General features: G+C 41.2%; 1 protein-coding gene across 2 annotated transcripts in view; it reads right to left on the reverse strand.

The window, feature by feature from the left end:
* Window positions 1-14866, reverse strand: part of LOC111217301 (poly(rC)-binding protein 4-like) — a 35550-nt gene extending 20684 nt beyond the window's left edge. The window contains exons 1-4 of one of the 2 annotated variants that reach the window (XM_022739099.1): window positions 14730-14866; window positions 1902-2086; window positions 1778-1801; window positions 346-378 (exon numbers count right to left, since the gene is read on the reverse strand). In XM_022739099.1, coding sequence (XP_022594820.1) covers window positions 346-378; window positions 1778-1801; window positions 1902-2009 — 165 coding nt within the window. In that variant the 5' untranslated portion in view covers window positions 2010-2086; window positions 14730-14866. Of the gene's footprint in view, window positions 1-345; window positions 379-1777; window positions 1802-1901; window positions 2092-14729 lie in introns of both variants that reach the window. The other variant, XM_022739098.1, reaches the window with a different exon arrangement.
* Between the last annotated feature and the right edge of the window lie 799 nt (window positions 14867-15665).

The raw sequence follows: 15665 nt of genomic DNA on the forward strand, positions 1-15665 counted from the left end.
CTTTATTATTAGCTTACTCCCACAGCTTTATTATTAGTACACACATCTGCCAGAAGGCCTGACCAGTTTTAGTCGGGCCTTCTGAGATTGCATTACATTTTCTGTTGAGATGAACCTGCTTTACTTGTCACAGACAGAAAGGGCAGAAAATAAAAGAAATGGGGTTGGGTTCCTGTCTTAGTTGAAGAAATGGGGAATAAAGTGTGCTTATTTGGGCTGTATGACAGGCTGACACACGCACACAGCTAGTCCCTAATACTCAACTCGTATATCAACAGCAAATTGCAAGACAGACAGTAAAAAACACGTAAAAAAAAACAAATTGCACAGATTATTAAACTGTACCTCTTCTCGTATTCGTTTCACAGTCTCTCCTTTCTGGAAAAGAGCAGATGAAAGATAGATTTAATCAGAATCAAAAGTGCTTCGTTTGAAAAATACAATTACATCAGTGTCCCCAACCTCTAAGTGAAACCTGCCATTTCGAACCACGTAGGTCTGATTAGAATTCATCAGAACAAATCCCAGCTGTCTGCAATGATTCGCCGTGGTGTCCTCTGTGCCGCTGTCTCAAAAAGATATCAAATACATCTGAGTGTCTGAAGGGGAAGTACACCTGCAGTAATGGCTGTACATTCAGTGTGTGTGAAGACCTCCTGCCAGGGACAGGAACATTTTGTCGGGCTTGTGTCACACTGCAGCATATCCTCTGCTGGTTTTTTGATTGCTTCTTCCCCTCTCCCACATTTTCTTTTGGCTAAAGTCCATCCAAGCTGTCACACCTCTGTTTCACACCTTTATGCACCCACTGACGATCACTTTCTTACAAGAGCATCAAAAACAGTATCATCTCATACCCTGGGCTACACTGTTATTTATGTTATGTTGTAGGAAAACGTATTATTTGTGGTCGATTGTAACTCTGGTGTCCGTCTTCTATTGATGGGAAAGAGATGAGAGGTTTGAGATGGGAAGGGGGGGGGGCTTGGAGAGTGGAGTGGCAAGTTATTAGCCCAAGTACTGCAGATCAAGTGCACCTCTGTGTTGAGATGCACAGTATGAGCCAAACTCATCTCTCTCTTTCTCAACCTCTCTTTTCATTCTCAATTCCCTCTTCGATATTTTGATTTCCGTAACACATTGCAGCATCCGTTGTGAAATCTCTCTTTCCAGCACTCTTTACTTTCTGCGCTCATTTATTTTTTTTGTCCCTGTTCCACCTTGTATTGATGTCTTTTGTAGGTGTTGTGTTACAAGGCGTGATAGCAGGAGCTGCTGAGGCAACACAGTGCAGCCAGGCCCTTCCTAACAGACACCAAAAGTGCCCACAAGGGGCCAAGAGTAATATGTCTTTGGAGCTCAGTTTCAACAGGAGGCTTGCAGCCAATGTGCTAATGTTTTTGTTTGATGGATTTCTGTGTTGCATTATGGGTGGTGAGTGGGGGTGGTGGCGCGGTCTTAAGAGGGTTGGTTTAAGGCAATTACATTGAGGATGAGGATATTCAGGAGAACAACTGTTTGTTAGGGGCCTTTGTGTTCTGCGCCAATTTCAAAGCAGAATCAAGACGGAGGGAAAAATGATTCTACAAAGGCTGATTATGAACTCACATAAAAGGCATCAATACAATGTTAGCACAATGGAAAATAATTATGGATTTAACATAAGATTAGACGGAGGTATAGCAGTTTAAAATATCGACCTCATCTGATAAAGTGATATGATTTTATGATTAATATGCAGCATTTTGTACAGTAGAAATAAAATAGGACATCTCACCTTTCCTATGATGCTGCCAACCTCCTATAATACAAAGAGATAAAAGTAATTACATAAATTAAAATACTGACCTTTTCATTATTCACCAGTTCATTCATAAACAATGCAAGCAGAGGGGTTGTACCTTTCCATGCATGAGCAGTCGTAGTGTGAGGGTCACTCCCAAGCCCCCGTCTCCAAAGTCCTGCTCACAGTTCATAGTGTTGTGGGAGTGGCATGCAGGGAGACGCATGAACGGGGCTCATTCGCTGGTCACGCTGTCAGACGAAGGCCAGCGCTCGTTCTCTGGCTCTCCGAGGTCCTTCAGTGCTGCTCTGAGAGAGAGAGAGAGAGAGAGAGAGAGAGAGAGAGAGAAAAATGATGTTAAGATGTTAATGATGTGTTAAGTGTTTCAACAAAATATTCTCTGGAACATATAACAATGTCTTACCAAAGAAATGTGTGAATAAAGTCATAAACATATGCATTCCTGTTCTCAAACACCATTGTTTGCACTCACGACATAGCTCATGGATGCACACGCACACACACAAACACACACACACACACATACACACATGCATACACACTAAAAACCCTTGACAAGAAACATTAATTCACCATCACTCACTGCACATTATGTGCCACATTTAAAACTAATGGCTGTGTTCTAGTTCAATTCTCAGAAACGGCATGCTTGTACTGTATCTCGCCGCACTGTTGACTGAATGATAATTCCCAGAGATCAAAGACAATCAGGTGAATACATGACAAATTAAAGCTGAAATCAAGCACATTGATACCATCAGAGGCCTTTCAGGGAGCACATTGTAATGAAGTACCTACGCGAGAAGCTGCTTCATTGGTTTGAGTAAATGCAATATTGATGGTGATTCATAACAAAGTCACAATGAAGAGCATTGTATGTGCAGGATATTGACCGTAAGCACCAGCAGTGTCAGCAGTGTTACATCTCTACAGAGTTTGGGGTCCTAACAGACTGTGGGTGGCCATCGATGACTAACATGGTCTCTGTGTCTTCATTAACTGACAGGCAGTGTCTCTCACAGTGGAGCCGAGTGATTTTTGAAATTGGATAGAAAAAAAAAAAAAGAAAAAAGGAAATTTCCTTTCAGACAAGCGTGGCATGAGATTCATGCAAAGTTAATCAAATTCAATTCGAAACAGTTTTCATAAAATTGAAAATGTTTGGAGTTTCTTTGGGGACCTGGTTTTATCTGTTCCATCCAGTCTGGCTGTGACAAAAAAAAAAAAAAAAAACACTGTTCTGGAGAGACAGAGCAGAATTTATACACACACAGCAAATGAAAAGCATCTGTAATGATCCCGGAATAACAATGTGGCAGCGGCTACGTGCGTGTCAGTTATGTGACATACGGTATGATGATTAATGTGTGCGTCACCTGGCTGCTCGTCTCAGTCTCAGCATGATGTGTACAATTAGTTCACGGAATTATTCATGTTTCCTCTTGATTTATATTTCCTTACATTTGTCAGTGGGGACCGGAGAAGTAGGTAGATAAATAGTGGCAGATATGTGTAGCCAGGTGCTGCAGGATTAGCAGTGGCAGAAAGTAACTAAGTTCATTTACTCAAGAGGTTTTGAGGTGTTTCAAATTTACGCTGCTTTATTAGTCCACCTTACTTTATTTCAGAGGGAAATATTTAACTTTTTACTTTACTACATTTATTTGACAGCTTTAGTTACTTTGCACATTTGCTTTATTAATACAACAACAAATACAACAAACCGGGCACTATATAAACTACATAAAATTAGCTGCAACACTAAAGTGATGTACACATTAATTCATCAATAATTATAATCCAATAAAATTATGTAATTTATTCTGGTACCTTATTTTAATGCTAATACTAATACTGCACTTTCACTTTAAGTAAAATTTTGAAGGCAAAACTTCCTTACTTCCTTGTAAGTATTTCTATTTCATATATACTTAAGAAAAAGATCCGAGTACTTCTCCCACCACTACACGGATGGCATATAATGTTGGCATATGTTTTCAATTAGAGCTGCTAATTAACTAAACAAATGATAACTTTATCGTACCAGCTCCCTTGTCCATACGATGATGATATATATTTGTTTTTAATGACAATTTTCAGACATTTGTGGAACAACCACACCAGACAGCCAAATCATATTAACCGCTCGTATTCAGCACCAACACAGTAACAAATGATTCTCTCCTCTTTGACTCATCAAGGCCACTTGTTGTCTGCCAAATGTATTCCACCCAGCCTACAGTGCCACTGTATGCTAGCCCTCTGCTGCAATCCTGACATGTGTCTGTGTTTTTTTTCATAAATCTGCACAGTTTGTAGATTTGGTGAGCGGTGTGAGGAGATCATGTTTAATAAATTGGTGTTATTTTAGATGAGATCCGATTCCTGAGAGACTTGTTGTGGGCTGCTTTATTGCTTTTGCTCGGTGCACAAGGCCATCGCTGCTTGGCTGATTTATTTATGCGCTGGATGCTTTCAAAGTCACGTTCAAACGCTCACACACATGCTTCTTTAAGATGTCAGAGAGCCTGACTGCCTGTATGTGTTTTGTATTCCCTCCATGGCTGTGGCACGGTCTGACATGCCAGCCTGTCAAAATGTGGGAGTAAGTGGAGCAAAGTGTCATTTTGCTGGATTAGATTGCATCAAATCAAACTTCTGCTACTCTTTTGAAAGGCATGCTCATTGGATTGACTTGCACAACTATCAGTTAGAAGCTCATCTCCATACAATTTCCATAAATATCAAACAAAGACCAGAGGGTTGACTGGAGATAAACAAAAACTGGAACATTTTACTTGCTGTCAGCTACAGATACAAGGCCAAGCAATCATGACTTTAAGCTTGATCGATGCATCCTCAGCACGTGTTATCACAGACCGCATTTGTGCAACCCGTGGGCTAACTTCATTATGTTTAGGCACTGAAGGGCATGGCTAAAATGTTAGCACTTTATTGCATTAGGAGTTAATGGTTGGAGGGATCATTATCTTCTGCTCTGTGGGTTGATAACAAGGCATGTGCTCTGTGTTTGTGTGAGGGCGGTGAGCCTCTGAACTCCTCATTTCCAGAATCCCAAGCAGCAGCGTTCCAGGATGAACAGAGCCCCTCTGTTCTGAATTAGACCTGGTAACTCAGAACAGGGAATCCAGTATGCGGGAGCTCCTGTTGTGAGTCATTGCTTGTATTCATCTTTATATACACTAGATTAAGCATGACTTTGTGAGACCAAATGGCTGACACAGAAACAAATTGCCATAAAGCCACGTCTCTCTTCAGTCTGCTGCAGTTCAAAATGGCAACTAAGGTTTAAAAAAATTAACGGATTATTTTGCTTTATTACAACCTCGGTCAGATTTTTGTACTTTTGGCCATCATCTTATCAGTGTTTTGATTACACTGTACTCAACAAAAGAACATGGTGACCTGTCTGATTTGGCAAAAAAAACAACAATCATTCAGGTTGTAAACAACCAGCACTTTGGCCAGACTATGTAAACCCCTTTGTTTGGATATAGTGCTGAATGTTAGCTCACCTGAAATGTTGGTTATGATCAATCATTGCACAGGAAGTGTGGAAGGTCAAAACTGAACTACAAAGTTGTTCTGTAAACTGTGATGGATGTTTAAAGTTATAGTTTACAGTTTGTGAGATCATTTTACATTTTGCCTTTGTTTATAGCCATGCTGGCTGTAGGATGTCAATGTCATTGCATCTATCCATCCACCACTTTAGTCCACACTCAGATATCTCCAATATCCCTGACTTTTCCTCAAGCACCACCACCAGGTTGACATTTATGTCTTTCACTGAAACATCTCAGACTTCAGTGACCTTCAGACTTTGCATTTAGTGACATCGTCACATTAAAATTATAATTTGGTTTATAACAAAATCCATGCACAACTAATCATTCCCATCAGTCCTACCTGTACTTTGTGTTTAATGCTAATTAGCACATGTTAGCATGCTAACGTGCAAAACTAATGTGGTAAAGATGGTTAACGTTAACCGCATGCTTAACATCAGCATTGGCATTGTAGGCCTGTTAGCATGTAGTGCATAGCATGTAGTGCCAACACCACTGTGCCTGTGTAAAGCTTTGTAGAGTCACGAGCATGGTTGTAGTCTTCCAATCTTAGGTTTTCTTCTAAATATGCCTTTTTTTTTTTTTATTTGTTACCTGGTTTCATCAATCAACTTCATGGGTAATGTAGTGGCATATTTTCTTATCATATTCGGATAATAAGTAGATGATCTTGACTTGTGTTCAATTTAATTAAATCCAACGTTCTTGTGAATTAAACAAGAGTACTCACTCAAGTCAGAAGACAGGGAAAACAGTGAATGAGGGTTTATATTTAAATTCTAATCACACCATAAAGGCCAAACAGAAAGTTACATCCCAGACCAGCCCATTACACACTTGATGTTTTATCTGTATTTCACATTACACACTGTTAACTAGCTTTGTCCGAGGCTGCAGACCTCTCAATTATTAAATGATTTAGAGCTGCCATAATTAGGTAGGTAATTGACAAAAAATGATCAGCAAACAATTTCATTATTGTTTCAGTGATTTATTTCTAAAGCAAAAAAGTCAAATATTCTCTGGTTCTATCTTATCAAATATGAGGTTTTGTGTTTTTGTTGTCCTATATGACAGTAAATTTAAAATATTTTGGGTTGTTGATCAAACAAGGCAAGCATACTGAAGGGACCGCTGTGATCTAAGAATGTGTGAATGGCACACTTTCACATTTTTGTAACAAGTCACAGACTAACTGATTAACCGAGAAAATAATCTGCAGATTAATCGATAGCGAAAGTAATTGTTCGTTGCAGCCCTAAAATGCTCATATAGTGTATAAAAGTAAAGGGTTACTGCTTTTCAGTAACTTTTGTACACATGCAAACTACGGCATTATCACCTGTAATAAAAATATATGTACTGGTATTCTAACACTCAAGGAAAGAATACCTAATGTAAACATGTTTAGCACTGTTCAAAACTTCACTGGTAGCTTATAACCTATATAACATGTGATAACATAAACAATTTAACAGGTACAAATGAACAAATGAAAAAAATTATGGAAGAAAATTATAAAATAAGATGAAATAAACCTGAAATATCAAGAATCCAGAGGTGTATTTTTCACTAACATCCATGAAGCATACATCAAAGATGTCCTGGATAAAAGCAACCAGCGTACATCCCTCAACAGCCGCCAGCAACATTTTTTTTTTCTTTGCCATGTTTCCAGGAGCATCCACTCCAGAGAGACTGTCAAGATGAAAAGGATGTTGTACAACCTGCTTGTGTAGAGGACTGGACACCTGTTCTGAGACAACCATGTCCCTCACAGAACCGGTAAACAGACGGCTCTGGGCCAGCTTACAGGAAATGAAGAAGGAATGAGGACATGCCTGGTCTCCATGGTGAAAGACTGAAACAGGGTTCCCCTCTGCATACAGTACATACAGGGGGTCGGGGGTATTAAGTGTCTGCTTGATGAGCAAACTGAGGCAGAGAGGATAGGGTGTTCCCCGGGTGGGCACGTATAGAGAATAAGTGAGAGGGTGTCAACGTGTGTACACGCGCACAGCGAGGGTAAGAGGTGAGAGACCATTCACACACATGCTCGGACAACCCTCCTGACGCACATACAGGCAGCCACATTCCCAGGTCTGTGTGCACCAAAACAAAGCGCATACACACACAAATCCACACGCAGCTGCTGGGATGAAAGGAGGCAACAATTCACACACACCGAAAAGTGTCCTGTGGAAACACAAGAGCGGACAGCCTTTGATCTTGACTTTCTGCAGCTATCTGTCACGAGCAAACTCAAACAACTGCCTTGTCGGACTACATGGATGACACAATGAGAGCGTTAGTGGCTGAGATGATGAGGATAAAGAAAAAAATTACTTCGGGTACAAGAGGGGAATGAGACAGAGTCCTCTAGGCTCCTCTCTACTCGTGGTCAGTCTCTTCTCGACTTAAATGAGACCTAGGGGAATAAACGTGTGTGCACACATCCACACAAGGACACGCAAGGGTACACACAGAAGCAAATGTAAGCATGGTGTACTACATCCTGTACACGAGACAGTGCGTAGGAGCTCTAAATAGTGGAAGATGTTGAACTAACACAGCTAATGACTGCATATTAACACGACTCTGAATACTTGAACTTCAGCAGAATTATTTCTTTATGCAGAGGCCTTTTGATTAAATGAACTCGATTCCGTGTGAATGAAATATTCAAAAAGGGGCTGCGTGTTTGGATTAGCTTTAACCACATCACAGCCACAAGTGATGGTGGGATTCATCAGTAATATTGCTTCATGAGCTGTACCGCAGAGCGATGTTAACACAGCTGAGAGAATATGCAACAATGTATATGCAACATAAAACGCTTGTACTTTTACAATGACATTCATTCATTTGGAAGACCCCTTTGTCCAAAGTGACGTCCAAATAGCTCAAAGAGAAAAAAGTGCCTCTATACTATTTAGTCCCACGTCCCACCTGACACGAGTGTCACAAGGCTTGCAGGTGCATGAAGTAACATATAAATGCCGAGCGAGTGACAAAGAGAGAGCAAGAGTAGGATCAAGAGAGAGAGAAAAAGGGAATTTTAGGTGAGTACTCTTGACAGAAAGATAGAAAGGGATTCAGCTGCCCAAATCGAGTACGGTAACTCATTCCACCACCCAGGACAAGCACAAATGAAACGTACTTTAAACCTCCTCTCAGACGTTCAGAAATTCTGTATTATGGTCCATCACTTTAGCTGTAGCTAAAGTAAAAAACACAGTTTGAAAGCCCCTGAAAACTTGGTCCTAAGTTTTTTTTCAATTACATTAAATGTTTATGACTCACAACAAAGTTAAAGTTTATAATCCTAAGTGTTTAATACTCTCAAACTCAACTAACCTGCATCCTCAGCATTGTGCGGGATAGTGCTGGCAACTTAAGCAAACAACCGTCATCAGATTTTCATTCGATCCTATTAACACCTTCTGATTGGTTCAAGTTCACTGAATATCTCAACAACTTTGATCCACCACCAAGAGCAGAAAAAACAAAAACGTATCTGTCTTTGGGAGAAAATTGTGTGTATGTGATAGACCCCATCACTAATCATAAGAGGCTGGTTGAGAAAATATATTTCAAGGCTTTTTGTTAAATATTCATATATCCTGTAGCTGTATTATATACTGAGAGCAAAAGCTCACACCTTAAAGACTTAAGAGCTCTTGATTTGAGTATGAAAAGGTTTCTTCACCATGATTGCACTACCACAATCTCTCCACTGAGATGAGAGAGAAAAGAAAAGAGACAGCGGGAGAGGGATTTAGCTGTGAAACAGGAGAGGCTTGAAATTAAAGAGCAGTGTTTCATCTCTCAGCATGTCTGTCTCAGCTATGTCACATATAATGGGAGGGGTCAGCCCTCGGCGCAGAGGGGACTGTCCTCTCCTATCAGCCCCCAGCTTCATCTGGTGTTAAAGCATAACTGTGTCAGCCTGCGGCGCGAGCCGACTGTCAACCACAGGCCCCTGAGAAGGTTATCAGACCCCTGGGCTGCTTGCTGCTCCTGGAGCCAGCTCGACTTCCCCGCAGAGAGAAGGGCCAACAGCCGCATTCACTGCAGCCACCGCACCTAAATGTGGGCTGATAAGATTACCCTCAGGCAGCGTGTTTTTAATTCATAATCCGCTTGAAAGAGTGAATAAAACTACAAGATTTTCCTGCAAATTACACAAATCAGCTGAAAAGTTGCAATGAAAGTTTTTAATTTCCAAAGTTTCAAAGAGCTGAGAGAAAATTACTGAAGTAGGGATTTCTAGGCATCTTCAAAAAGTGTGTGGGTTTTCTGGCAGACGTGAAGAATTTGGAGCACTGTCGAGTTGGTTATAAAATTAGGTTTTTATTTATAACAAAATATTATAATATCTCCCTCATTGTCAGACTCTTATCTACACAAAAAAGCAGATTATATCTCAACATTATACCAACTGTCATTCCACTTTTATCAGTGTGATGACAGCTCAGGAGTTACAACACAGACAAATTATTGACGTCAGAAAACAAGAGCTTCTGCAAATTCTTTCATATCTCAAAGTGGCACGAATCAATACTTTCAGTGCTTCATTCTGTCACGGCAACTTACAATCATGTCAGTCTGTCTGCGTGGCTTAGACAAAGATCACCTTCTGTGGCAGAGTCTGCATAATTACGAGTGAATCCAATAGCTAATGAACAGCAGCGTAATTGACACTCTATTGTGGCAGTCCATCCTAAGCCATCGGTTTCTGTCTGACTGTCGGGCTGGAGCAGCGTTCAGTTAGATCAGGCTTGACGGTTATTAATAAGAGAATACCTTTTAAAAGAACATGGTCGGCCTATGAGAAACGTACTTTGATCAGGTGTTGATGCACTTGTTTTCACAAAAGATCTCATCTACGCATTAGCTCCTTCCTTCCTCCTCATTATCGCCGGCAGGGATAAAACAACACAAACATACAGATAATGAACCTTACAGGGCTGTGTTTCTGTGCTGTCAGTTGTTATCTCCCAAGTCGCTGCTGGTTCCAGACACACAGTGACACCGTCTGAGCCCTCTATTTACGCTGGCTTTGGTTAGCATGGGGACAGTGTGGCCCAAGCCCGTACACTACACATTTGGCATTTAGCTTTGCTTATCTCGGTTTAGGGCTGCAGCTAATGATAATTTTCATCAATTAATCTGCTGATTATATTCTCAGTTAACAGATTACTTGTTTTTCTATAAAATGTCAGAAAATGCCAATTGAGTCTTCAAATCACGGTTTTATCCCACAATTGGTCCAAAAAACAAAGATATTCAAATTAGGGTTATATATGACGCAGAGAAGCAGCAAATCATCATATTTAAGAAGCTAAAACCAAAGAGATATCAGGTATCTTTTTTTTTTTTTCTGGAAGAGTGTCTGAAGCAGTTGCCACTCATTTTCTGCAGATCGACTAATCGTTGCAGCTCTGTCTCAGTTGCAAGCTAATCTTTTTTTTTTCATATTAGAGATCTCATACAGAAAATTTAAGAGAATCTATAACTGACTTTGGATGTCACATGCTGCAGTGTTGTTTTCATTCTATTATGCAGTTTGACGATTCAACAGTGGAATTTTCTGGTCATTTACGTTGCCTTGACTTACAGTGGCATGCTTCTTATTATTAGAGAGCTTCTATTAGGGACCATATATCATTCTGAATGGTTTTTTTGGCATGGTGGAGAATACACTTTGGCAGGGTATTAACTCCAGCTTTTATCCCATCCCTCTTACTGGATGAAGGTCACTCCCTCTATCTGCAAAATGACTTTCCTCTCTTCTCTTTCATCCCTGCTTTCCTCCCATCCTCCACACCAGGGCATGAGTCAGAGAATCTGACACCTCAGAGGAGAGAGGAGAGGAGAGAGAGGAGGACCGGTACAGGGAGATGGGAGACAAATTGAGAGAGAAAGAGGGACAGATGGGGGCAGTCGGAGGGAAGAGAGAAGAGTTGATCAATATCTCGGAGAAACAAGTAACCTGAGAAGATGTGGATCGGCCCTGCTTCCTTGATGGTTCAAGAAACTGTGTTAAAAATGGCAATTAAATTCACCAGTCCTGGCTCTGATTTACGGTACAGTATCCTTTATAGTGCCGAACAATATGGCTGCAAAATCGCACTGCTTGCAGCATCACTATGCTCAAGTTAACCAAGCCGATGGTGTGTTATTTGGTATACAGCAGTACCATGCACGTTGAGCTGAAACTACATATTACATAAGCCCCACAACAAACTGAGCACAAACCCAAAAATAGTGCAGTCCCTGTTAAATATTTCAGGCACTCGGCAGCTGAAGCAGGGCGGTGGGGGTGGTGGTGGGGATAAAAAGCTTCTCTCCTCCTTGGTCGCAACACAAAAAACACTATGCCTCACACACACACACACGCACACACACACACACACACACACACACACTGATGCAGATGGCCAATTGAAGGAAAAACCTCCATTTAGTGTACTGTAGAGCAAAGCGGATTACCGTCACGAAGGCAGTCTTGTAGCTTATTCGCTTGATATACAGCACTTACTCACTGGAGTGGCGTACTTAGCATACACCTATCCTTATTTCTCGAGTCACTCTCTGTACAGTATAGACACAGCATGAAAGCTGCTCTTTCAGGGTAACTTCTAAATAAATCACGCTCATGAGACCCTTTTGCGAGACACAACAGGAGAGTCATGAGGCCTTCTGGGTCGATCTTCGGAGTTCAACACAGTGCTATCTTTTCATAGCAGGGACAGCCCGCGGCTCTGTCAACCGCTGGGTCAGTCTTAAGAGCAGCAGGGAGGGTCACACTCTGTTTCATGAGAAAGGCTCTCTTCATAGCAGAACAAGAAGGGCCAAAACAAAGAAATCTACACTGTTTAATTTGCCAGATGACAAATCATTAAGCATTCATGTGATTTTTGTTTCATGCCTTTCTCATACAACACACTCGATGGTAAAACATAAGGATAAAGAACACGCAGCAAAAATCTATTTCAATTGACGAAGCTGGAGAAGGTATATGGGAGTCGAGCCTCAAGAGGCTGTAGTTATTAGATAGTGACAAGCACAGGTTAATTGCTCAAATGCAGGTTAATTGCTGCAGGGGATCTATCTCAAATATTGGAGAGGAAATTAATTTGTTTCACAACAACGCTCCTGTGACAACAACATTTAAATGAAAGCCTGAGTGAAGGTGATTTGCCTCGTAAAGTGTTGAGTTCAGAAGCGTTATTACAATTCAGAACAAAAACTATTCAAGACAAATTTGATGTTGTCATGAATTTTTTTTTTTAAATCAAGAGAATAAAATAGGAATCTGCATACATTTCAAGATGTTTTGCCAGTGTAAAGAAGTGTGCTATCCTGTGTTGTTAATGAATAAATTATCCCAGGAAGCTCTGCTTTTATTCTCCTCATCAGTAAAAAGGTGAATGAATATCCACGATCTCTCTCTGCAGAACTGTTTAATAGAGTAAAGCAGCTGTACTGGGTTGCATTTACTTGATGACTGCAAACTAAAACCAAGCATTGTGCCTGCCCCCCCCCCCCTTCAGTCTGCAAGAACAGCATCTTAGTAGATGAGGGGGGATTATTGGCAGTTCACAGACGTTGGAGCAGCACGTGTCAGGTCTGGCTTCTGTTATTTATGGAGCCTCTCGGCCCCAGCCCTCACTCTGCAGCACAGATGCAGGTGGGGTTTCATTATTGAAGATGCTCTTCCACTTCTTATTAGATCTCTGACTCTCAGAGTGCATTAAGCAATTGCATTTGGACAGAGAGTCAGCAATACATGGCGGCCTGTCTGTTACCCTGGGAGTCCCTCTAAAACGTGTGTGCCTCTCAAATCAGCCAAATTGTATGTCCTCTTCTCTTTTCCCTTTTCAAGAATAAACAGTGTATTTGCTCTCAAGCAGATCCCCCGTACACACACACACACACACACACACACACAGACAGAAGAGAATTATTGCTTATTGATCTCTGCTTGTGAAGATAAATCTGAATCGTGTTCTCCTACCTCTTCAGTAAAATTGTTATACAGTGCATTGCATCCAAATGAATTCTCCCACAAACAGCTTAGAGTTACACCCTCAGTGATGAGAAATTCACCAGTTGTGTCCCATTTCTCTCAAAATGACAAAAATCTTTTGTTTGAGCAGATACACACAGGGAGGTGGACATACAAGATTCATGAGCATCTCCAGGCAGCAAGGACCATGATTTCCTTAATCAATCAGCTGGTCCACTCTCTTAATCTCAGATGTTTTATTTTTTTATTGATTCAATTGTACTGAAGAGTCTGAAGATGATCCGTCTCTTGAATCTCTTGTTGGCCTGTTTTGCTAAAATGACAGAATTTAAGCCCAGAACATGTGAAACAATGTGAGTGTTGATAAAACTGTATGTGGAGACAGGACGCATTTTCATTCCAGCTATAACAATCTGAAAGAAATATCAAGCCTGATTTGTACTGAAAACCAAAATTAAAGTTAATTCAGATAATGACAAGCCTATCTGTGTTCTCTGTGCTAAATGAAAATAAGCCTTAAAAATTGCTAGTATTGACTGTAAATAAGCAAACAAACACTCTGGTAATATGTGGAAACCTTATGAGCAAACGTAACTGCTACTTACTAACTTACACTTTGTCAAATGTGACTTAGGCTACAAATTCTTAAATGTAATGGTCAATTTCAGAAAACACGTGCAGCCAAACGACATCTGCCCTGAGTTTTAGGTTTCATGTGGGTCAGCTCATCAAGACATTTTTCTATCCAGTGTAAAGACTAATGCAATTAGGCATCTTGGTGAATAATAGGTGCTGTCACACACACTCGCTGCCTCAGCACCGAGCAGGCGCCCACACTATTTTGTTGAGAATGATCTTTGTGTACAGGGCTGGCCCGGCCAACGGGGTGCACTTTCATTATCATAAAACCGTCCACACACAAGAGACCAATTGTCTCCTCGGTCTCACCGTGTCGCCTGCTCATCTGGCGACTTTCTGCCATATGGTGGATTTAACAACCCAGTCAGTTAATGTCTTCATTAAGTGCGTCCAAGTCAAAACATAACAGACTGTAGTGATTCAGAAAGGCAGTAAGAATGTAGTTAAAAGGCCTGATTCTGCCTTTAAATCGGTGCTTACCCATTAAAAAGAGTTTGAAGGTGAAATTGAAAATGAATGTTTCTCTGTTCGGTGTAATTCCATTGATAAGACACTACATTTGACAGTCGATAGCGGTCAAGAATGTCACCCACTGGATAAGAGCTGTTTTCAAGTTGGAGACTTGGGAACAGGCTGTCCAAAAATAATGTAAGTCACTTACCAGTTTTCATGTAAAAGGTCGCAGGCTGCAGTTCCCACTAAAGTCTCCCCATGTATCTGTGTTGACCGGGCTTTGTATCCATAGAGTCCAATGACACGGACGCGTAGTGCGGACTGTCCTCCCGGTGTGTCAGCAGACCGGAGCGTAGGGCGCCTGTGCGCTGAGGAGGGGAGAGACAGAGAGAGAGAGAGAGAGAGAGAGAGATGCAGCCGACCACCCCGCTCACCCAGATCACCATTAACCGAGGTAGCTCGTGGGAGAGAGCCGAGTGCTCTCTGGGTAAAAAAAAAAAAAAAAAAAATGCTGTGGCTCAGCTGCCTGCTTCAAGCCTCCAGTATGTTTGTATCCCCGCCTCGGCCGGTGTGGTGTGATTCCTTCCTGTCCCCACAGGACCTCTGCTGGGAGCGCGGCGCGCTTCTCCCTGTGCGCCGCACCGCAGATCGACACATTCAGGATCACCGAGCCCCTGCGCGGTGTGAAATTGGGCATCTGCTGAATCAATCAGTTCAATGTTCGGATTTGCCGTGTCTCAATTATGGCGAGTGTTTTGGTTGTGAAATTTAGAGTGCCTAGGAGAACTTCCGGCCAAATCTCGCCTGTATGCCAAATTATATTTTGTACATGATGGCTGCTTTTAATTAGCACTTAATTTACGCCTATAAACTCCAGTCAAGTGTAAATCGAATTGCCTTTGACAAATGAGCACAGGGTTTACTGTAGGACTCATATGTCTGATAGAAATCTTGAGCCAAATTTTAAAGGATACAAATCATATTTCATTGGATTTATCAAACTTGGTGGTGCAAATATAGGCTAAAACTGTAGCGCTTGGCATTTCCTTTAGAAGTTTTTAAGTGTGTGAGATCAGTAACTTTCTCTCATGCAGCGCCATCTAGTGTGTAAATCCTGATGTTGCGTTTTTTTCAATCAGCTTTT

The sequence above is a fragment of the Seriola dumerili genome, unplaced genomic scaffold (assembly GCF_002260705.1).
Source record: "Seriola dumerili isolate Sdu_G_001 unplaced genomic scaffold, Sdu_1.0 BDQW01000043.1, whole genome shotgun sequence".
Taxonomy (NCBI): domain Eukaryota; kingdom Metazoa; phylum Chordata; class Actinopteri; order Carangiformes; family Carangidae; genus Seriola; species Seriola dumerili.